General features: G+C 39.3%; 1 protein-coding gene across 3 annotated transcripts in view; it reads right to left on the bottom strand.

The window, feature by feature from the left end:
• AATF (apoptosis antagonizing transcription factor) overlaps positions 1–25,343 on the bottom strand; it is a 98,991-nt gene that overhangs the window by 68,935 nt on the left and 4,713 nt on the right. For all 3 annotated transcript variants that reach the window (XM_029211920.1, XM_029211919.1, XM_029211921.1), the window contains exon 4: positions 25,154–25,291. In XM_029211920.1, the coding sequence (XP_029067753.1) occupies positions 25,154–25,291 (138 nt within the window). The remainder of the gene's footprint in view (positions 1–25,153; positions 25,292–25,343) is intronic.

Raw genomic sequence — 25,343 nt, 5'->3', positions numbered from 1 at the left:
AGGCCCGACTTGCTAGTGTTTTAAAAAAGACACAAATTTATTAATTGCCGGTGGCCAGAGGAATCCTATTACTTTGGGCATTGATTACAAAGCTGTGTGAGTGATTATTGTGCAACTCGCGGGCTACCCAGGCATGAGGAAAAATTATTAAAGCAAGGCAGAGATTATCAACTCGGAATAACAATAAGCCTTAACATTTAGGCCCTAACTTCTTCAACAAAGAATTACGTGAAGGCTGCACTGTATCATAATTCCGAATTCTGTCAGTATTACTGTTTGGGCTTGTTCTATATTCCCCAAGCAGGATGGCGTTACCAGTAAGAAAGAGCACTGCAGGTTACAAATTCCTTAACACCCACTGTGTGGATGAGTCGCTATCATTTCCAGTGTGGGTGCAACTAGAATTTTTATATATCCATGTAGGTATACACATACACAGGTGTGGGCACGTATATAACCCCCCGATTTATTAGAGAAACAGATGTACTCTTAGGAGGACCATATTTCGACTGGAACAGTAGAAGAAGTTCTGTCCCACTGTGTTGGTTGGTTGTGTGAACCAAAAGTAGGATCTTTTTTTTTAATGGTACAAAATCACCACCAGGATAACTTTTCCAAAGCAGAGTGTGGGGACTTATATTCTAAAATCATGACAACTAATCCAAAAGCAGACTTGGGTTTTCTGACCTCAGGGAGCCCCATGGTAGAAGGCATGCAGTCTGTGCAGGGGTCTATGAGGAAATGATTTGATGGGCTAATTCTGAATGCAAAGTATTTTTGTGAGAAACATTCAGCCTAAGACATATTAAATCAAGTAAGAAAGAGGACTCAGTGGACAAAACTTATTTTTTCTCTTAAGAGAATGATGTAGGGAACTGGGGAGTAAGTGGAAGTTGAAATAAGGGAGAGGTGAAGAGACATAGGATAAAATATGTTGGGTGAGCCCCCTCACAGAAAGAAACCAAAAGGAAAAATCCTTCCCATTTTACATTACTGTCGCACTAAGTAACATGATAGATAGTGTGCATTTGAGTTCTGTGGAGGGACATCCCACTCAAGCTGTAATTTCTGACCAGGTATGAATGTGTAAGGAAGGGAAAAGAAGTGCAGAATTTCTTAGGTTTCCCTGAATACTCTCTCAAATACCTTGATGAAGTGTGTCAATAAATCCTTAAAAAGCCCTACAGGACACAGCAATCTAACTGATCAATGTACTTCCCGAAATCCACTAGCTACCTTCCGTTTCACAGTTCCTAGACAACCTCCATTGTTCCAGAGTACTTACCTGAAAAGGGAAATTTATTTTTTCCCTTTAAACAGAAAGGGTAAATGCTCAGAGCACGAGGTACTTAAAATCCAAGTTTATTTACCACAGTAATTGCTTAAACTGTCTAATATAGGAGTTACCCTGGGAGAGTGGAGATACTTTCATTTTTATTTGATATACTTTTGAACTGTTTGAATATTTTATAAGCACATATTACTCTTACAATTTAAAATGCTATTAAAGTTTAAACTCTGAAGTAAGGGAACTTGTTAAAAATAAAATTAAAACCACAATCCAAGTAACCTTCTCTTTCATATAAAATAGTCTGATCCTTTCATATTAAAAAGCCTTTAAATAAACAGGTAGTGAACTGTCCTGAACCAAGTGCCCAAACAGGTAGTGAACTGTCCCGAACCAAGACCCTATACAGTATGGGTCTGGAAATGGGGGTTCCCATGCAGTTAATCCTTCCTCTCTCAGTATCCTTCACAGCATCGCTACAACACATATTGTACTGTGCATGTTGTAAGCAGCTTGAGATACAGACCTTGTCCTGCCACTCTAGCAGCCAACACATCACTTGGGCCATAAAAAGTACTCTACAAATATTTCAGTTCCAGAGAATTGATGCCCAAGTCACATGACGGAACATCTAACTACACTATCATTTCCAAATCTAAATGCTGACAAGCAAACAAAATGTGGACTCCCTATCTGCTACCTTCAACAACTGTGTATCCTCAACAAACTGACCCTTTGTTAACGGAAGCAAGGTAATCAAGCTTAACTTTTTCCTTATTTGAACACGCCAACTATAAGATGTATAGGCTACTCCTAAGAGTCTCAAAACCACTGTATCGGATTTAAGAACTTACAAACATGAAAATAATTAACAATTTTTGTTAGGCATGTTACAATGCATTCTCATGAAAACAGTCATTATCGCCACTTGGATAAACTGAGGCTCAGAAAATAAAAGATTATTTTATTTGCGTTCCTTTTAATATTAGTGAAGGTAAGCACTGCTTATTCATCAACACAAAAATGAAACACGTTGAGATGTTGCTTTCATGTAGAAACATTTAAATGATGCTTTAAAAGTGGTTTACCTATCTCCACACCTTGCTGTGAGCATCCTGAGGCAGGGACTGAACCGCTCACCTCGGTATACTGGGTGTTGGCAAGCGACAGACTCCACATTGTTGAATGAATAACTGAATACAAATGACATCCTAATATTCTTCCTGGCATGTGCTTTTTGTGTGTGCATTTCAAATCTCCAAAGAACTAACTATAAGTATAGTACCAGTATTTATTTATATAACCCCTTTAAGAAGAGGGAAACAAATACTGTGGCCACAGAGCTATAGCCTAAGAAAAAAACTATTACCACTATTAAGATTTAATAGCTAACACTTATCAAGGACCTACTAAGTACCAGACACTAGCCTGAGCACTTTTCATGTAGTAACTCATTTAAATCCTCACAACAATCCTTTCAGGTACATACTATTATTACATCACCATTATACAGATGAAGAAAATGAAACACTACTACAAGATTTAAAAAAAAACTGCACGTTTTTCATTTTCTAGATCAATGTACCCTTATGGGACATGTATCAAAACTACCTGGAAAACGAAATGAAATTTTCAATTCCAAAAAAATGACAAAACTGCCCTCCTCAATACCATGACACAATAAAAAAACACTAGTGAGGGGACTTCCCTGGTGGTGCAGTGGTTAAGACTCCATGCTCCCAATGCAGGGGGCCCGGGTTCGATCCCTGGTCAGGGAACTAGATCCCGCATGCTGCAACTAAGACCTAGTACAGCCAAACAAATAAATAATTTAAAAAACAAACAAACAAAAAACAGTAGTGAGTTTCTGTTAAAATGCTATATCTGAATTTGGTCCTCACACTTGAAAAAACAAAGTGGAGAAATTAAAGAAAGCCCAAATCATACGGATGGAAGGCAGGTCCTGTAAGACAAGATAAAAGAATATTTGCTTAACCCGAAAAAGAAAATGTTAAGAAATGGATTAATAGTCTCCAAAATTCAAATGGCCAAATACATCCAAAAAAAGACGCTTAGCCTTACTTAAAAAAAAAAAAAATTAAAACAATGTGATACTTTTCTGATAGTGCTTGATGCTGGCAAGAATGTGAAGGGGCACTCTCCATACACAACTGATAAGAGTTAATTAGCTCAAGGGATCCTGAAAGCAATCTGGCAAAAAGTATCAAAGTTTTACAAACACATACCTCCTGACCCAACTATTCCACTTCTAGAAATTAATTCTAGAGAAATAATCAGATAAGAAAGCAAAGAGGTGGGTACAAAAACATTATTTTTTAGCATTATTTATAATAGGTAAAAACAGCAAACATCTTAAGTGCCCATTTATAAGGTATTTAGCCAAATAACTTTCTGGGCAGCTGTTGAAAAGGATAAGTATAAACAGAATTTGGTCTGAATACACTAAACCACAAATACTTTGGGGGATAACTGAAGTAATCTGAATATGGAGTGGACATATTACTTAGGACTGTTAGGAAGTATTGATTTGGTTAGAGGAGATGACAGTGTTACACAGGAAACACTCTTACTTTTTAGAGCTATTTATAGAAGTATTTAGAGGCAAAATGACATGATGATGAGTACTTTAAAATACTTCAGGAGAAAAAATGAAAACAAAGATAGCACAGTATTTTTTTTAAAGAAAGAACAGGTGGGCTTCCCTGGTGGCGTAGTGGTTGAGAATCTGCCTGCCAATGCAGGGGACGTGGGTTCGGGCCCTGGTCTGGGAAGATCCCACATGCCACGGAGCAACTGGGCCCGTGAGCCACAACTACTGAGCCTGCGCGTCTGGAGCCTGTGCTCCGCAACAAGAGAGACCGTGATAGTGAAAGGCCCCCGCACCGTGATGAAGAGTGGCCCCCGCTTGCCGCAACTAGAGAAAGCCCTCGCACGAAACAAAGACCCAACACAGCCAAAACTAAATAAATAAATTTTTAAAAAATCCTTCCCTAAAAAAAAAAGAACAGGTAAGACATATTTATTAACATGGGAAGATGGTTCTAGTTCAACGTATCCTTATGATCTCATTTACAGTTTAAAAAAAGGTTAAATTGACATAAATACCTAGAAGAATATATACCAAACTGCTAGAGAGAGTTCTCTCTGAAGAGCACTATTAATAGAAAGGAAAAAGAGGACTTTCACCATCCATGTTACATATTTCAGGATTAGGTCAGGGGGAGGGGGATAATTAGTACTGTTTGAAAAAGAATTTTTTTTTACTACAAACTTCACTTTAATAATTTTTTTAAAAAGCTGATTAAGATTAAATAAATATATTCAAGAATACAGAGAGGTCTTCTGAAGTAGATATAATTCTTCCTGTCAACAGAATAATCAAACAAAAAGACAGATTAAAATAAAGGCAGGAGAAATTAGAAGTAGCCATACATTTGATTGACAAGAAGATCACCCATCCCTAGAACTAATTTAAAATTTTCCCTGTATGACTCACAAAAGAAATACGAAAGACCAATAAATGTAAGGAAAAAATGTTTACCCTCGTTAAACACTGGGGAATGTAAATTTTTTAAAAATGCAAATTAAAAGAAGCAGAAACCATTTTCCACCTATCAAAGTGACAAAGATGAAACAAAATTATAATATCCAGGGTTGACAAGGATAAGGGAAACTGACATTCATATAAAAAAGATGAAAATGTAAACTGATCCAGCTTTTCTGGAGGGCGACTTGGCCATACAGATCAAATGCCTTGAAACTGCATATCCCTAGAACACATACTAATTCCACACCTAGAAATTTATTTTATGAAACAAAGTTATCACAGATGTGAGTAAAGATTTACTAACAATAATGTTTACTGCATTATTTATAAAAATGAAAAACTGGAAACAATCCAAATGTCCAACAATAAAGAACTAGTTAAACTACCCATATGATGGAAAGTCTCTGCTGCCATTAAAAATAATGCTGTAGAACAATATTTAATGACATGGAAAAATATTGATGATCTCTGTTAAGTAGAAAAAAGCAGACTGCAAAACAGAATATAGAATATGGTTCCATTTTTGTTCTAACTACACACCCACAGAGGGAAAGAAAACCAGAAAATATTTACACCATACACCAAAATATTAAAAGCACATAACTCCAGCTGCTGGGACTGAGGAAGATTATCTCCTTACTTTCCCTTGGCCATTTTCTAAACTTTATATAATGAATATGTAGCACATTTATAATAAGAAAAACACATTTTTATCTTTTTCTTTATCACTTAAAAAAAGTCTTGCCTGCCTATAGGGGAGGGACCAGATCATCTGATCCCCCAAGGGCCCTTCTAGCTCTCTTACTGAAAAAGCAGTACGCAGGAATGATCTTTAGAAAAACTGAAGGATACATTTACGACTCACACTCTAAGCCTTCTGTTTTACAACAAATTCATCTCCATATCTCTCCTGCCTTCATTCCTTTAAGCTTTGGCATTTATTCCATTTCTTTATTCCCTCATACTTTCTTTAAAGGGAAGATTTAAAAAAAAAAACAAAAAAACACAGATTAGAGTAGTTCAGACTATGTGCATAGTGATGGCCTAGAGCAGTGGTTCTGAAAAGCAGACGTCATACTGGCCTTGCCTCTAACTGTGTGGCCTTAACCAGGTTACTTAACCTAAGACTTGATTTCCTCTTCTGTACAACATAGTTATCAGCCAGCCCCTATTTCACAGGCTGCCATGAGAACTAAATGAGACATTCGTAAAAACTTAATACAGTGCATGGGGAGTAGTGCCAACTAACAAATGGGAGCTATTTTTATTATTTTTAGAGGATAGTGGCATCCTGCATTGTACTTGCTCAATAAAATACCAAGATAGAAGTAAATAAACCAACCCGATTCTCAAAAGGTCACTTCTGATTTCTTTTCCCTCGTGTTCTTCTACCGCATGAGCCTTACTGAGGACACGGGAAATGCTTTCTAATCACTCGAGTTAGCACATTTGTCTCTGCCCTCTTCCAAACCCCCACCACTGCTGACATTCACGTAGCATAGATTATGTGCCTCTTAAGGACGAAAGAATCTTTAAGATTATCTGAACAGCCCCTCTACCTATAAAAATTTTCCTTGCATGAAGCAATATGAATAGCTAGTAAAAACTCTTCTCAAAATAGTAGCATTTTGGACTTATACAGAAGCAAATTTATTCAACTGCCTCAAGAAAAACAGAATCTGGGAGATTTGAGACTAAACACCAAGCAAAACAATCAATATTACATGAGAGCAAATGAAAAATTACCAAAGAACTCAAACGAAAGTGTAGTCCAAGCATAACAAACTTTCAAAGCAAGTAATATGGGCAAATTTATTTGGGGACAGGTAATAAATTTAATAATTATAATAATCAAGAGAGAATTATGTCTAAAGGTATCATGACATACTGACTTTCTCTAAGATAATTTATAACTAACATAATAATAGCCTTTGCTTTTATTCCCCACACCTCCCAATCTCCTCTCCTTGTCAAACTTCCATTAAAGCTTAATGGAGGGCTTCCCTGCTGGCGCAGTGGTTGAGAGTCCGCCTGCCAATGCAAGGGACACAGGTTCGTGCCCCGGTCTGGGAAGATCCCACATGCCACGGAGTGGCCGGGCCCACGAGCCATGGCCGCTGAGCCTGCATGTCCGGAGCCTGTGTTCCACAACGGTAGAGGCCACAACAGTGAGAGGCCCGCGTTACCGCAAAAAAAAAAAAAAAAAAGCTTAATGGAAAAATATATATAGTGGAAGAAAATGTATATTAAATATATTAAAATATCTGGAAGAATACACTTCCATTGTTTTTTCTGAGAAGGAGGTATGGGGATTTGGGAAAGTGGAAGAACTTTCACATACATCTCTACTGTTTATGTATTTTTTTTACAGTGAAGATTTTATATATACCTTTATATATAAAGATTTTACATATACCTTTATATATAAAGATTTTACATATATATTGTAACGGAAGAGTATGAGGACAAATTAAATTAAGTCCCATAAAAGCCCTAGCAAGTTTCATAAATATCAGGGGAAAAAACGTCTCCACTCTTTCGAAAAATGCTTTGCAGCTTCTCATGGTATTTTTAAAGATGGACTAGCTACTGTTGGGAAAATACATTATGAGTAGGTAAGCATTAGCCATGGTTGAAACTGGAAAGCAGGAACCTGCTAAACCAGTGATCTGATTTCACATTTCCAACTGCTTTTATACCATCTAACATATCAAGATGGAGACCACCTCCAGCTTTGACCACGGCGTCCAAAAGAAATGGTAACAACCCAAACACTTTGGAAAGTCATTTCATGAAAAAGAAACTCACAAAAGGAATATTATGAAACAGCATACTTGACATAAGCACAGGGGTATGCTCTTCTAGATGTCTGGGGTTAATTTGGATTATGAAAGGCAACCTCATTTATCAGTACAACTACTATTACCAAGAGGAAAAAAAAATCTGCAAATTCAGAGTAAACAGAATTAGGCCTCCTACATTTAGCCAAGTGAAACAACCAACAAAAACCAAACACATAAATTCTCTATGTCTTTCAGAGGTTTTTTCCCCTTTAAACAAAGGATTTACTTTCTGCTCCTCCTGTGGCCCCCTACATTTGGATCCCTCTTTCCTACTTTGGTACAATGTATCCCTAAGTAGTTTCAATGAGTTGTGAATTAATTGTCATTCACAAGCCAAAAAAAAAGAAGAAGAAGAAAGAAAGAAAAAGCAGGATTAACTGCAATTGCCACTACAACTGAGAAACTTGCATCTTGCACTCTTACCATGTAAATAAGGCACAGATCCTGCAGGAACATGCCAAACACCAAGATCCTTAATTAATGGAGCTCTTTAATGTGCAAATCAGGAACAAATTGCAAGTTCTGACTTGCATTGATTATGAAAACATTAATTGAATGAGCAAGACCCTAAAAAAAAGACACAAGCCTAAGTCTTCAAAGAGACCAAAAGAATACAAAGCTCTGGAAACCAGACAAGTCTGACCAATGTGTAAAATGTAAACCTAAAACTGAGGCCTGCTCACTAGTACACAATGAATTTAAAAACAAGAAACAAAAACCTCAACAGTTTAATCAGAAAGCAATCACCATAAAAGCATCTATTCCACCAACATCTAGCATTAAGCAGAAAAATGACTGTTCACTCCAGAAGCTCACAGACACTGCTTTAAGGAAAAAAAACCCCTTTATATATACACACACTTATATGTATATAGGTATAACAAAACAATGCTGTCTCTTTAAAAAGAAATTCATCCTATATAAATTATAGCCATAAACTTTTCCTGCAGTGCAGTCTAATTAATTCTTGTTCTATACACAAAGGGAAATGCTGGGTGACAAATGGGTGTGAAGCCAGAAAGCTGCCAGGTCTGCAAAACATTTTCTACTTCAATTTATAAGCAATTTTGCAGTAAATCATCAACCAGAACCTGGAATCTCAGGAATCTCTGAGTGTCCAAACCACATTATATCACTTATCAAAGAGAGAAGGAAAAGGAGTTTAAAGACGTCTCATTTTTCAGTTCTAACCCACATCAAAATCTGGAAGCTCTGCATAATCTATTATTCTCTTCTGGGTAAGGTTTTAGTACCAGAGATATATTTTTCAAGCAAAAATGACACTACAGGTTGATGTAGCCCATTCCTCCATCCCTAGAAGTACTGTATCATGTACCCATTACCATAAGAAATATTCCCAGAGTTATGTGGGAATAACCACATAACTATTTACACCCCTCCCTCAATCTAAGCAAAATGTTCACAATCAAACCAAGCGGAAGGGTTCAGAGGCAAGCCAGCGGACAAAATTTAGGGATGAAACACTTCAAGGAAATGAGTCTACCGAAGAGGAAAATAGAAACTTACAGGAAACAAAGAAGAAAGCAGGGCTGCCCCTTTGTAGTCAAACCCTTCCCCCACCCCTAACCTCTGCCAGCCACTGATCTATTCTCCATCCCTTTAGTTTTACTTTTTCCAAAATGTCATATAAATGGAATGTTAAAGTATACATATAATATTTTGAGACTGGCATCTTTCACTAGCATAATACCTTTGAGATTCATCAGTGATTCTGCGTTTATCAATATTTTGCTCCTTTTTATTGCTGAGTAATGTACCACGATTTATCTGTTTGTCTACTGAAGGACATTTGAGCTGTTTCCAGTTTTTGGTGATTATGATTAATGCTGCTATAAACACACACATACAAGTCTTTGTGCGGACATATGTTTTCATTTCTCTAGGGAAAATATCTAAAAGTAGGACTGCTGGATCATCTCGTAAATGTACGTTTAACTTTATAAAAAAACTAGCTTTCTTCCACAGTGGCTATACCATTTTGCACTCCCACCAGCAATGCATGGAAGTTCCAGATGCTCTGCACCCTTGCTGACACTTGATGTTGTCAGGTGTTTGTTTTTGGTCATTCTAATAGGTATATAGGGGCATCTCCTTGTGGTTTTAATTTGCATTTCCATCAACACTAATGATTATGTTAAATAAACATCTTTTCATGTGCTTATTTGTCATCATATATCTTCCTTGGTAAAGTTTCTGTTCAAGTATTTTGCCCTTTTTTTTTAAAGGGTATTTTTTATTGTTGGGTTTTAAGAGTTCTTCATATATCCTGGACACAAATCCTTTGTCAGATGAGTGATTTGCAAATATTTTCTTTCAGTCTGTAGCTTTTCTTTTCATTCTGTTAATGCGTCTTTCACAGAGCAAAAGATTTACTTCTGATTTAGTCCAATCATCAGTTTGTTCTTGTAAGGATTATGCTTTTGATGATCTAAGAACTCTCTCTAACCAAAGGTCATGAAGATTTTTCTCCCATGTGTTCTTCAAAACACTTTATAGTTTTATGCTTAACATTCAAGTTGATGAACTATTTTGTGTTAATTTTTGTATGAAGTATGAGCTGTAAGTTGAAGTTCACTTTTTTTGCAAATGAATGTACTACTGTACTAGCACCATTTGTTGAAAAGACTATCTTTCTCCACTACCTCTGCACCTCTGTGAAAAGCCAATTGCCTATATTTGTGAGAATCTATTTCTGAACTCTCTATTTTATTCCACTAGCTAAAATACATTTAAAAGGAATAAACCCACAAAGGAAGGACAAAGTACAAGCATACCTTGTTTCATCGCACTTCGCAGATACCCTGTGTTTTACAAATTGAAGGTTCCTGGCAACCCTGTGTCGAGCGAGTCTATAGGCACCATTTCCCAACGCACTTGCTCACTTCATGTCTCTGTGTCACAGTTTAGTTAGTCTCACAGTATTTCAAACATTTCCATTATTATCATATCTGTTTCGGTGACCTGTGATCAGTGATGTCTGATGTTACAGTTGTGACTGTCTCGGGGTGCCACAAACCATGCCCATATAAGACGGTGAACTCAACTGATTGTTGAAATGACAACAAAGGATTTAGAACATTACATGAACTTAGCTGATAAAGCAGTGGGAGGGTTTGAGAGGACTGACTCCAATTTTGAAAAAGGTTCTACTGTGAGTAAGACACTATCAAACAGCATCACCTGCGACAGAAATCATTCATGAAAGGAACAATCACTGAGGCAAACTTCGCCGCCCCCCCCCCACCGCCTCCAGCAAACACCACCCCCCACCCCCCCCAACACCCCCACCACCCCGCCGCCTCCCCGCAATCAGTCAGCAGCCATCAACATCAAGGCAAGACCCTCCACCGGCCAAAAGATTACAACTCACTGAAGGCTCAGATGACAGTTAGCATTTTGTAGCACTAAAGCATTTTTTAATTAAGGTATGCAGATTTTTTAGACATAATGCTATTGCTATTATACACTTAATAGTATAGTGCAGCCATAACTTTTATATGCACTGGGAAACAAAAACAGTCGTGTGACTCACTTTATTGAAATATTCGCTTTATTGCAGTGGTTTGGAAATGAACCTGCAATATCTCTGAGGTATACCTGGATAAGAGAGATGACAGCAACTAAGTTTTGTAAGCTAAAAAGCCAATGACTACACGGTTATTAGAATGTCTGAAATTAAAAAGACTGACCGTGCCAAGTGTTAATAAGGATGTGAAGCAAGTGGAACTTTTATACACTGCTGGGAGGATTATAAAATGGTATAACCACTTTAGAAAACAGCTTGGCAGTTTCTTTGAAAATTAAACATATCTACCATGTGACCCAGCCATTCCGTTCTTAGTTCTTCAGGAGGCATGAAGTATATGTCCATACAAAAGCATGCACACAAATGTTCATGGCAGCTTTGTCCATAACAGCTAAAAACCAGAAACAAAATAAAGCAAATGTGCTATATCCATATACTACTACTACTACTACTCAGTAATGAACTACTGATATAGGCAAAAACATGGCTGAATCTCAAAATAATTACACTGAGTGAAAGACAGACAAGAAGAGTACAAACTGCATGATTCCATTTATATAAAACTCTGGAAAATGCAAACTAATCTACAGTGACAGAGAGTAGATTAGTGGTTGCCGAGGAATGGGGAGGGACAGAGAGAGAGATTACAAAGAGGCTGAGGAACTTCTGGGGATGGGGAATATGTTCGTCATCTTGACTGTGGTGATGGTTTCACGGGTGTACACAGAGGTCAAATTGTACAGATGCTGCTGACAGGTGAAGTAAGACGAGGACTGAGAACTGACCATTTAACTCAGCAACATGGTGGTCATCTGTGACCCTGAGGAGCAGTTTTGGTGGAGCAAGAGGGATACAGGCTTGACTGGAACGCGTTCATGAGAGAACAAGAGAAAGGGATTCAAGACAGTGAGTACAGACAACTCTTTCCAGGGATGCTGTTTACAGGGTTAGGGTTACAGAAATGGGACCTATATGCAGGTTACTGTATGTCAATTATAGCTCAATAAACCAGTTTTTTTTTTTTTTTAAGCAGACGGACAAATAACTGACTTAGCAAACCTGAGCTAGTTGACCTTGGTGCTGGCAGTGAAGAAAAAGAAGCAATCCCCTCACGGTCCGCAAATACAACCCCAGAAGCTTCAAGAACTAGCAGTGCCAGGCACCTCTAGGAGAGTAGAGGAAGGTAGGGCTACAAACAGTCAACACACCTCTTTACTCAGGCAGACATTTAGAGGTTTATCCCTTGAAGAGAGTTAAACATAGGGTCTCTGGACAGGGGGACACCAGACACAGTTGAGGCAAGGGCATAGTTCTCGAAACGGGGAATTAAGCAGAAGTTCACAGACTGAATGCTGAGACCCCCAGCCTACCCACCTCCTACAATGCTGGCAGCCAGGCAGGAGATTAGAAGTTCTCTAGCAACTAAGATCCCATAAAGAACAAAGATCTAAAAATACTGACATGGGGGTTTCCCCACGTGGCCCAGATAGAGCACTTTACAGTGGAAACCACAGACAAAGAGCCTCATCCAAACATCCAAAGTTGCTAATCAGCTTTTGAGTTCCCCACTCTTGAAAGTCAACAGTGGACAAGAGATCACCGAATATTTGAAGAAAACATCGAACATATTACACCCAGGTTAAAACAAAAGAAAAGAAAGCAGCTTGGAGGAAACAGGCTACTCAGGAAGAACTCTTAAGACTATACATACATATATACACCAGGTATATCCCCAGAGAAATAAAATGTATGACAAGAAATAAAAATACTCAACAGATGAGAAAATAAAGCTGAGGAAATGTCTTAGGAAGTGGTGGGGGGCGAGAGAAAAGAAAAAAAAGACAGAGAGAAAGAACTGGAAAACTGAAGAGAAAAAAAAAAGAAGAAAATCAGATGAAAAGTCTAACACCAAATGATAGGCCTTGCAGAAAAAGAAGAGAAAAGAGAGGGTAAAAAAATCACTAACAAAATAATTTCAAGAAAATTTCCGAGGACTGAAAGATACAGTCTCCAGCCTGAAAAGGCCTGCAGACACTCTGCACAATGATGGAACACATCCACAACAAGGTGCGGCATCATGAAATTCCAGAATTCTTTGGACAAAGAATTCAAAACAGGGAGGAAAAAACATTAAGATCAGGGATCAGAATGGCTTCTGACTCACCAACAGCAACTTCGGAAGGTGGAAAGCAAAGGACTATTCTATAGACTTTTATACACAGTCGGCGAGTCAATCAATTGTGATGATAGAGTAAAGGTACTTTCAGACAATCAAGGTCTAAAAAAGTTTCCCTCTCATGCATCCTTCCTCAGCAAGCTATTAGAGGCTGTGCTTCACCAAAATAAGGGAATAAGCCAAGAAAGATCCTGACAAGGATATCCACACAAGTGGGAAGTGAAGGTAATCCCTAGGATGGTGGTGCAGGGAGATCCCAGCATGACGGCCGGGCACCAGAGAAGGGTAACAGTCCAGATTAGAGCAGGTCAAAAGGTTCTGGGAGACGGGGCTTCCCTGGTGGCACAGTGGTTAAGAATCCACTTGCTAATGCAGGGGACACAGGTTCAAGCCCTGGTCCGGGAAGATCCCACATGCCGCAGAGCAACTAAGCCTGTGCGCCACAACTACTGAGCCTGCGCTCTAGAGCCCACGAGCCACAAGTACTGAGCCTGTGTGCCACAACTACTGAAGCCCACACGCCTAGAGCCCGTGCTCCGCAACAAGAGAAGCCACCGCCATGAGAAGCCCGTGCACCACAACAAAGAGTAGCCCCCGCTTGCCACAACTAGAGAAAGCTCACATGCAGCAACGAAGACCCAACGCAGTCATAAATAAATAAATAATTTTTTTTAAAAAAAAAGGTTCTGGGAGAGACTTCTTTAGGAAGGTAAGCTGGCAGAAGAGCTGATGCAACTGATTATCTTGAGAGGAGATTTAGACAACTAGAGAAAAGTTCAGGCTTGAATTACAGCATAGAAAACAAAATAAACAAAAAAGTAACAGTTATTAACTCTAGAAAACAAAATGATGTGTGAGAAAGGAAAAATAATCATGGCATATATATTACCCGGCTGAGCTGTGAACAGTGTTTACACAGACATAATAATGTAAACACTGACTACTGATCTAACCAAATTACAATATAACCAGGAAGGGACAGAAAGTGTGCATGAGTGTAGTAGGAACAAGGGCTAAATCCTCACTTTCATAATGAGGAGTCAATAAATAATGCCTAAAACTGAAAAATCTAGTAGAAATGAAACATGTCAATTAGAGATACAGAGATAAATTCATGAATTCAAAAAATAATAGTAATAATTTAAAATATAATTGTTGCTTTAGGAGAGTGGGTTATGTATGGCAAGGTAGTGGAGTGGACAGTCAGCATACACTAGTTTTCATAACAAGCTCTGTAGAATTATTTGACTCTTTAAATTGTATACACGTGGGCTTCCCTGGTGGCGCAGTGGTTGAGAGTCCGCCTGCCGATGCAGGGGATACGGGTTTGTGCCCCAGTCCGGGAAGATCCCACATGCCGCGGAGCGGCTGGGCCCGCGAGCCATGGCCGCTGAGCCTGCGCGTCCGGAGCCTGTGCTCCACAATGGGAGAGGCCACAACAGTGAGAGGCCCACGTACCGCAAAAAAAAGAAACAAAAAAACTGTATACATGTTTAAACTTGGATAAAAATGTAAAAGAGAGGAAAAAAGTCCAGAGTAAACAGAAAAGCTGGTGGAGATAGGAATACTTCTAAGAACTAAAGTGAATATAAAACAAAAGCAAAAGAACTTTAAATGTACATAATATACTCTAAGTATATTAATTATATAGGAAAGGAACACTCAGAAAACAAAAGATCTTTTAGAGATTAAAAATATGATTGCGGGCTTCCCTGGTGGCGCAGTGGTTGAGAGTCCGCCTGCTGATGCAGGCGACACGGGTTCATGCCCGGGTCCGGGAAGATCCCACATGCCGCAGAGTGGCTGAGCCCATGAGCCACAGCCGCCGAGCCTGCGCGTCCCCAGAGCTTGTGCTCCGCAACGGGAGAGGCCACAACAGTGAGAGGCCCGCGTACCACAAAAAAAAAAAAGAACTAGGAAATTAAACTCAAAATTTTTCTGAACACAGATACAGAAAATCACAGAAAGATGCAACATGTCAGAGAAAAAACAACACTAATCCAGTCTAATACCTAAAAGAGAGCAGAGATGATGGAGAGAAGGAAATTAGCAAAGAAATATTAGAAGAGAGTTTCCCAAAACTGAAAGACCACACAATCTTAAGATTAAAAGGGCCCAGTAAGTACTCAACACAATGAATAATAAAGGACCCATACCTAGATATAGCTTCGGGCAATTTCAGAAAACCAAGAATAAACAGAAGATCCCAAACATTTCCAGAGAACAAAAACAAGTCACCTACAAAGGAATGAGACTCAAACCAGCAACCACCCTGGACAACATCTGGATGACAGAAGACAATAGGGCATGTGGAAGGCTGAACAATGGTCCCCAAAGAGGTCCACATGCCATTCTAATCCCCAGAACCTGTGAATACCTTACTTTACAAGGCAAAAGGACTTCTTCGCAGGTGTGATTAAGTTAAGGCTCTGCAATGGGGAGAGGATCCTGAGTTGGCCAGGTGGGCACAATGTAAACAGGAAGTCCTTACAAGAGAGAGGCGACAGGGTCAGTCAGAAAAGGAACACTTGGTGTGATGGGATTGCTGGTTTTGAAGATGGAAAAGAGCCATGAGCCAAGGAATGCAGGCAGCCTCGAGAAGCTGGAAAAAGCAAGGAAACAGATGCTCCCCCAGAGTCTCTGGAAGGAGCACAGCCCTGCTGACCACCTGGGTTTTAGGATTTCTAGCCTCCAGAACTGTGAGACAATAAAGTTCTGCTGTTTTAAGCCACCAAGTTTGTGGTAATTTGTTGTAGTAACAATAGGAAACTGGGACTTCCCTGGAGGTCCAGTGGGTAAGACTCCAAAGCTCCCAATGCAGGGGACCCAGGTTCAACCCCTGGTTGGGGAACTAGATCCTGCATGCATGCCGCAACTAACAGTTCGCATGCCACAACTAAAGATCCCGCATGCTGCAACGAAGACCCAGTGCAGCCAAAATAAATAAATAAATATTAAAAACAAAAAACAATAGGAAACTAATACAGGGCAGTACTTTCAAGTTCTGAGCGAAAGTAATTTTCAACCCAGAAATTTATACCCAATCCATGAAGAATATATTGATATCAATGACAAATGAGGCAGAGCATTTTTAAATCTGCAAAAAATCCGATCATTTACTCCCCATCCATGTTTGGTACCAAACTGACAAACTGAGATACAGGAAGAGCCAGAACACAGCTCCACCCTAGAAGAGCAAGGAAAGGAAGTCCCAGGAGGACCCAGTGCGCCAGACCCAGAGAACAACCCACTCAAACTGGGAGAATGTAAGAGGAGAGACCGCATGATTTAAAGTTTGGGGGAAGAAGGATTGAGATGATAAAACTGAGCCATCAGGGGAAGAAAAGAATATCTAGAGACCTAGGAAAAAAATGATATAATAGATAAACAGTCCAACTGTGAAGCAAAAAACAAAAACAAAAAAGAAAAAGAAAAAAAAAACAAAAAAATTAAAAGAAGAAAAACACAAATCTGAAGCAAACTAAAATACAGCATGATTTTAAGCAACTGATGGAGGGTTATAAAAAATCTACTTGAACTAGGAACTAGGCACCTGTACTGAACTAGGAACATACTCCTACAGACAGGCCTCTGAACACACAGGAAAGAAAAAGTCATTTTCCAGTCCCTCCCTGCCCTGGTATTACACCCTTATTTACATGATAATAACACATTGTAAATGCAGTTGACTGGTTTTCAACTCCCAGGGTCAACATATGGGTAGAGCACGGGAATCTTGGTTGCAGTTGCAGGGCAGAATATAAAAACGTAGTGGAAGAAGAATGGAATGACTACCTCATAGCTTTTCCTCCAAATTTCTACCACCTCCTTCCTTACTCCTCATTCACAATTTATGACCTTGGTTTCTATTTCAAAGAAAATAGAACGATGAAAAGAGAATTTTCAGAGACGCCTACCTATCTGTGTCTGCTCATATACTGTCTTCCCACCTGTCACTACGATTAAACTGTCCCCACTATCAAAGGCCACCATTCCCTAAGGATGCCCTAGTCCCATCTCACATACCTCCTCAAGGACATTGCTACAGATATCCACCCCCATCATCATCAATTTCCCCTCTGCTGCATCATTCTTGCCAACATACAAACATGCTGTTATTGCTCCCATCTCAAAAACAAAACACTTCTCTTGACTCCACATCCTTCTCCATCTAACCTCCCGTTTCTCTGCTCCCCTCTAAAGTAACATTCCTAGAAAGAGTTGTCTATACTCACTACCTCAGATCCCTTTTTCCCGTCCTCTCACAAACCCCATCCCAGTCAAGCCTGCATCCCTCCTACCCCACCAAAACTGCTCATCAAGGTAGAGGATGGCCACCATGTTGCTAAATGAAATGGTCACTACTCAGTCTTCATCTTAACCTGTCAGTAGCACTCTCATCTTTCATACCAGAGGATAAAGAAATCAAGAAATAGAGATCGAAACAAATTATTTAAAATTATAAAAGAAAAACGAAATAAAATGAGACTGAAAGTAAGGCAAAGGACTGTTGTCTTCCTGAATGCTTCTGTACTATGTATCATATTCATGTACAATTTTGCTAAAGTGATTTAAGAATAAGTGTTAAGACACAAATAACAATAACAGAGTAGCATCTTTTGGCAGTGGTCAGGTTCTAAAGTCTGAGCATGAAGCAAAAATCAAGTTCTCACAAAACTGCTTTAAAAATCCCGAAAATTGCCCAGAAAGTACAGCACCACAGTCTCCGTGCCAGTTCAACATGGTCAGTTTCTCCCCTCAAGCACTACAGCCGCTTCGTCGATTAAACACAAGATGATTACATTTGGGGACCGTGCTGGACAAAGACTACAGGCTGTAACTGTAACCACTAGATTCGCAGTCTGTCTGACGAGATGCTCACTGGAGAGGTACCCGGAACAAAGAATAACTACGGCAGCCACAGATTCCACCTGCCACCCATGCTTACTCCAGGGCATGAGCACACTGAAAAAGATGGCAGGCAGAATCACTGGCACTACTTAAGCTGTTTCTCTCTCCCTCTTTTTCTTTTGGCCAGGCATATATGGTTAAAGGTGAGTTCATAAAATGTCCATATAAAGAGACTCCAACATACACTGATGTGTATGACTTCACTGTGAATCCAGCGGATAGGGCAATCCTACTACATATGTTACTACTACTACGACGACGATGATGACGACTACTACTTACTACTAGTACTACCTACTACTACTACTGCCTACTACTAGTACTACTACAAGTCCGGGTTGCTTCCTTATTTAACTCATCACAATCAAAGATTGTTTCAGGCCTGAAGACAACCTTAATTCCTAAGAAACCCAAAACAATAAAACAAATGTTCTGATGAGATTGGCTGCAGTAGTTTTCAAGCTTCCACAGCTCTGTGAGCCATCTAGGGCTCATCTTTTCAGGGTGGGTGAAAGAATCTAACACTCTCCTCCTGGGTCCCCCACACAGTTGCTTTGGAAAAGCACTTGCTCTGTTGACCCCACTTTACTTTCTACATAGTATAAATGCCTAATTAACCACGTTGGACAAATTAGGTAGTAGCTCAACAGGGACCAAAAGTCTTCCTACATAGAACTCATTCTCTAAGAAACAGACCAAACATAGCATAGATTTCAAAGCTGACCAAACATAGCATAGATTTCAAAGCTAAGTCAAGAGGTATTATGTAAATATCAAACAGAAAGTTATCAAGAAATGATTGCCTTCATTTCTCACCTACAGTTTAGGAAAAATAAGAGGATCAATAATACTCTGTGGTGGGAGTCCAGGAAAACAACTGTTACAGATGAGAATTAAACGGTTATAATTCTTCTAAGGGCCAACTTCGCAGTATCTTCCAAAAGGCTTAAAAAAGAAACAAAAGTACGATCCCTTTGTCCCAGCAATTGAATTTCCAGGAACGTAGATCTGTGCTGTCCAATTCAGTATCCACTAGTCACATGTGGCTACTGAGGACTCGAAATGTGGTTAGCCCAAATCGAGATGAACTGTAAACGTAGAATACACTCTGGATTTCAAAGACTTGACATGAAAAAACATACATAAGATATCTCATTAGTATTTAAATATTGACTATATGTTAAACTTTTAATATTTCTTATATACTGCATTAAGTAAAATATGTTACAAAAATTAATTTTACCTGTTTCTTTTTACAATTTTCTAAAAATTTGATTACTAGGAAATTTAAAATTCGTATGTGACTTGAACCATATTTATATTGGACAGTGCTACTTTTAGGCAAAATGCTCGAATATGTATGTACAAGGGTGTTTATCAAAGCATGCTTTATAAAAGTGAAAGGCTGAAATAAACCTGAGTATCCATCAATACAGATTGGCTAAATAAACTGCAGTAAATCAATAAAATGGAATATTCTGTAGCCACTGAAAATGCTGACGTACATCTAAATATACTGACATGAAATATGTTAAGTAGAAAAAAATAAGCTTACAAAATAGTACATACTTGTAAGATTCCATGTTTGTTTAAAAAAGTGTGTGTGTGTATGTGTGTGTAAACACAGAAAAAGGTCTGAAAGGATATTCATCAAAATGACAACTGTTGGTTATCTCTGGGTAGTAAGATTACAGGTAATCCTTATTTTCTTCTTTATGCTCTTATGTATTTTCTGAATTTCTGAAGTAGGCATGACATGATTTTATAATTAGAACAGTAAAGCTATTTTTAAAAATAATAGCCATCAGCTGAAACAAAAAGATCAATCTTCCTCACACCATCTTGGCTAGATGAAGTCTACAGTAATAAGAGTCCTTAATCCTACACTATGCTACACTTGGAGAAGCTTGCAAGTGCCTTCGTCGTCCCAAGCAATACTTAAACCTATCCCAAGTAATTACGGATATTCCAGGGTTCTACAGATCATTTGTGAGAACTCTGTCATGAACCCACAAAGCGTTAATCGAGCTAACACTGAAATAGATGTTCATGGATTTGTCACCTAAGGCAACTAAGTAATAACAAAGGGGGAATTTCCCTGACAATATTGGTTGCCTATGGGATAGGGGACTGGGTAGCAGGGGTATGGGGTGGGAAGGAGGATTTTCTCTGCAGAGTCATTAGCATCTTTTGAATTTTGAGCCATGTGAATACACTGCCTACTTAAAAATAAATAAAATTTAAAAAACAAAACAAACATTATCTATCAAGATTCCGATTGCCATGACTTACTCAAAATTTTAAAAGTTGTTCTTTAAGGTGTCTATTAGTGCTGTGGTCAAATTGGCATTAAAATTTTTAGTCTATTCAAGTCAAAATAGTTGAGGGGCTGGGGGAAGGGCCACAGAGGGATGAGAGGGTGAACTCGAACTAGAAGTGGGAAGATGGGGGGCAAACACAAACAAAACGTAACTTCTTAATAGTGGAATTTGTGTTTATACTCTTAAGCAAGTAAAAAATCTCAACACTTCCTCTCTATTTATATTACATTATACTGTGTTCTTGGGGGGATTTTGCTTATAGGAAATATCAAAATGTCAACCATTGTTTCTATTAAAGGTCTTCAATGATATTGCATTTTAGACCTATAATGAAACATGGTGCTCACTGCAATCTGTACTGCATCTCATTAAATACATTAATAACATGCATTTCACTAAAAGGTCAACTTATTATGGCTGAAGTTTGGCTTTCCTTTAATCATTTCATTTAAAGCTATAGAGCAAACTCTTAAAAGACAATAGAGAGCGCCTCTTACAGGAATGCTCCCTCAATTCCCCATCCATTCAAACCAGTTATGTTTATTAAGAAATCACTGTTAGTGTTTTTGTGTGGGATGATATTGTGATTTTTTTTTAAATGCTTTTCTCTTAGAGATCCATGCTGATTTTCTGATGAAATGATAGGATGTCTGGTGTTTGCTTCAAAATAAAGCAGAAGTAGGGGGTGAGTTAGTATAAGTAGATGAAATAAGATACGCCGTGACTTGATTAAGTGTTTAGCTGGTAAAGGTATATGGGTTCACTATACAATTCTCTCTACTTTTATATAAGTTTGATATATTCCATAATGAAAAGTTTTAAACAACTCATGCTGAGGTTTCCTTAAATAACATGCCTTTTTCCTTATACATTGCTGCTACCAACATACAAGAACTGCCTCCTAACGCTACAGAAGTTTTTAAAAGAAAATCAGAGAGGAAAAAGCTAACCTCTTTAGAGGAATGGTTTTGTGCATGGAAAATCCCTTAATTTTGCTAAGGTTATTTCATGACTTACCACTTATGCAACTACTAAAATATCAAAAAATGCCTCTGAAATTATTTCACATCGAGAGGTATCCAACATTTGGGGACTAAGTGCGTTGGGGAAGAAAGGAGATATTTGTTTAGTTTCTGAAAAGTAGAGTTTAAGGTGCTTAGGGTACAAAGGCATGCTGCTCGGGACTTGACTGTGGCTGAAATACAGCTGGAAGTCTGGTCTGTTCTAGAGGCTACTGTTAGGACTATGAGAGTAAATGACAGAGTCAAGGAGAGAATATGCCAAGAAAACACAGCCTGAGAACAGGATCTTAAATGCAGTGAAACTGACACTGAGAGGATAAAAGAGGAGTCAGAAAAGCAGGAGAACCCACACATCACATGCAGTAGCGCCAAAACCTAAGGGAAAAATTTCAAGGAAAGGTTGAAAGCTTCACAGAGGCAGCAGCTGGGTCTGGCAATAAGGAAATCTCTGATCACCTTCTCACAGTCATAGAGGCCAAAGCTGAATTCTAAGTATTACACTAGAATATAACACTACTGGGCTTCCCTGGTGGCGCAGTGGTTAAGAATCCGCCTGCCAATGCAGAGGACACGGGTGCGAGCCCTAGTCCGGGAAGATCCCACATGCCGTGGAGCAACTAAGCCCGTGTGCCACAACTACTGAGCCTGCGCTCTAGAGCCCGCAAGCCACAACTACTGAAGCCCACATGCCTAGAGCCCATGCTCCGCAACGAGAAGCCTGCGCACCACAACGAAGAGTAGCCCCCGCTCAACACAACTAAAGAAAGCCTGCGCACAGCAATGAAGATCCAATGCAGCCAAAAGTCAACAAATAAATTTATTTTAAAATAATAATAATAATAAAAGAATATAACACTACCCATTTTCCAGAACAAATGGTTAATTTAAATTATATAGGGAATCTGAACACTAACAAAAAGTCAAAAAACACTGGAGACAGTGGGAACGATGGTTAGTTACAGTGACGACCGTCATTCACAGGGCTGAACACTGCCAAATGCCTCTTTCTGCAGAAGAGGAGAACACACGTACGTAACATTTGTGGTGTGCAGTGTGCCAGACACTGTGCTAATGCTTTATATCGATTACGTCCTTTAATCTTCACAATCATATTATCCCCATCTTGCTGTGAAGTTAAGTAACTTGCTCCAGGTCACTCAGCTAATCCACTGCTGAGATGGAATCTAAACCCAGGCAGTCTGACCTTACTGTAAGACCAACCAAACAAGAGATTTAATTAAAGAAATTAAGTTCCAGTGTTTGTTCTGGGGTCAGTACAAATTCAGCCCATGTTCCACACCAGCTATATAACACAGTATAAATTGTTCATCCACAGTTATGTAACCAAGAAGTTTTTCTTCAACTCTGCTCACCAGATAGGGAACTACACAACATATTATATCATATTGTCATAAAGGTAGAAACAAGAATTAGCTACCCTTCAGATGCATAGAAATTCTGGTAACCAGAAAACGCTCCTAGATAACTAATAAGGACCTACTGTATAGCACAGGGAACTCTACTCAATGCTCAATTCCACAATGGCCTATGTGGGAAAAGAATCTAAAAAAGAGTGGATATATGTATAACTGATTCACTTTGCTGTACACCTGAAACTAACACAACATTGTAAATGAACTATACTCCAATAAAAATTTCAAAAAAAAGAAAACTCTCCACCCTCCCACCTTAGAATATGTGATACCAAATAAACATTCCTTTCTTCTCCCTCTTCCGCTGCAACCCACCTAGTCAGATTAGGAGACATCTGTCAGATTAACTGGAATTCATCAACGAGGCAAAGAGGCAATTGGTTAAGTACAAAAAGAGATCGGGGAATTCCCTGGCGGTCCAGTGGTTAAGGCACAGCGCTCCCAATGCAGGACACGTGGGTTAGATCCCTGGTGGGGGAACTAAGATCCCACATGCCACATGGCACGGTCAAAAAAATAAAATAAAAATGTTTCTTTTTTAAGTGTTTAAAATGATCGGAACTGTTGCAAAATAAAAGTTAAATAACATTAAAACAGCTAAAAAACTGAACTGTATCCAAGAGTAAGAATGCGTCCCTTATACCGAGCACTGATAAAACCTTAAAATATCTACATTTTGAGATGAACCCCCAAAAAAGCGGGGACAGGGTTGGCTCAAGCAAGAAGAGTAATGAGTAACAAAATGGAAAAGGCCTTATTGTGAAACATTTAGGACATTTAATCTAGAGTAGTCTTGGTCTAGGTCTCATTCCAAAGGCATACCGGAAATCAGGGCACTAGGGCGTTAAAAATAGCAGGGAAGTGCCCCCAAAATGTCAAAAATGCTGAAAACCACCAAGCTACCATTTATTTGAGGGAGGAAGCGGGGAAGAGCTGGAGGAGGGGCTACAAAAGACCCACCCTCACAGTAACTGCAGGGTTCCTGACTTCAAGTGTGTCAAGACACACAATCTAAAGACTGGCTCTTGGGAAGTAATTCCTAATTAAACCAGGTAGTCCCCGCCAAGAAAGGTTCACACAATTCCTTACCCTAGAAATCCTACCCATTTATCTTAAATGGTTTAAGGTGATTCTAACCAAGAGGCAGAGCCAAATCAGACCGATGTCCTCCTCAGGCCCCTTCCCAGGCTAACTCCACGATATTATAAGAACAAGTTTGAAAGAGCAAACGACAACACTAAGTCTCAGCGTGCAAGTAAGGGATGGAGATTCCAGCCTCTGTGCGCTCACCCCGCATCTCTCTCCTCGGCCCCAGTCCTCTGGTGCCACTGGGTACCCAGGAGGCAGCCCCTAGATCGTAAGGCAGAAAAGCTGGGGGAGGCTGTCTCTGCCGTGCATGATCGAGCTCTCTAACTTTGGGCGACTCGTTCTCTTTGGGCTTTGGCTCTCTCCTCTGTAAAATGAGGGAGTTGGGAGTCAAATAATTGCTAAATTCCTTTGCTCTTCTAAAATTCTTGGACTTTACAGCCCAGCAATTCTCTTTCACAACTTTTTCCTCCCTTTGCGGTCACCATCCTTCATCACCCTCTGTAACCCAAAGGGAGACAGGAGTAAGGTCATCTCAGCATTTTGTTCTAGAAACCACCCAACAAAGAGAGGCATCCTTTAAGCACGTGATATACAAGTTAAACGAACGGACGTCAGTCATTCACTGTCTCCCTTTCGTTCTATGCCAGTGGTTTTTCCCTGAGCGCTAAAGCAGTAGCTCAGAAAGCCAAGAGGAGGGGGAGGGGAAAGTGAGAGCAGGGCTGGAAAAAAGAGGAACAGGCATGACTCAAGCACCTGACCTGTTTCGATCAAAGTTGCCTTCAGTTGATAAGAGGGTTATACTGCTATTTTCTTTTAAGTTAAAAATCACCATTTTATACCATATTATGACTAAAGCCAAGTCTTCTCAACTCTGTGGTGCTGTGAATACAATCCCAGTATATCCCAATGAACCCCAGTGGTTCTAAGCATCCCAATATGCGATAAGCATTCTTACTGTTTTTCAAGGCGCTGGCAAATTCTGGGCCACCTTTGTCCTTGAAAATAGGGAAAACATCTGGTTGAGGAAGCTGATTGGTGGTCAGCAGAGCTTTTTGTAGCTTTATCCTTCCTTCCAAGAGCTGGTCCCACAGTGCTGAGAAAGAAAAAAGAATTCCATTCCTCAGTTAATAAAATCTTCCTGGGGC

The sequence above is a fragment of the Monodon monoceros genome, unplaced genomic scaffold (assembly GCF_005190385.1).
Source record: "Monodon monoceros isolate NGI ecotype Baffin Bay Population unplaced genomic scaffold, NGI_Narwhal_1 Super_Scaffold_9, whole genome shotgun sequence".
Lineage (NCBI taxonomy): Eukaryota > Metazoa > Chordata > Mammalia > Artiodactyla > Monodontidae > Monodon > Monodon monoceros.
The sequence above is the reverse complement of the archived record's forward strand: the minus strand, read 5'-3'. Positions and strand labels throughout refer to the sequence as shown.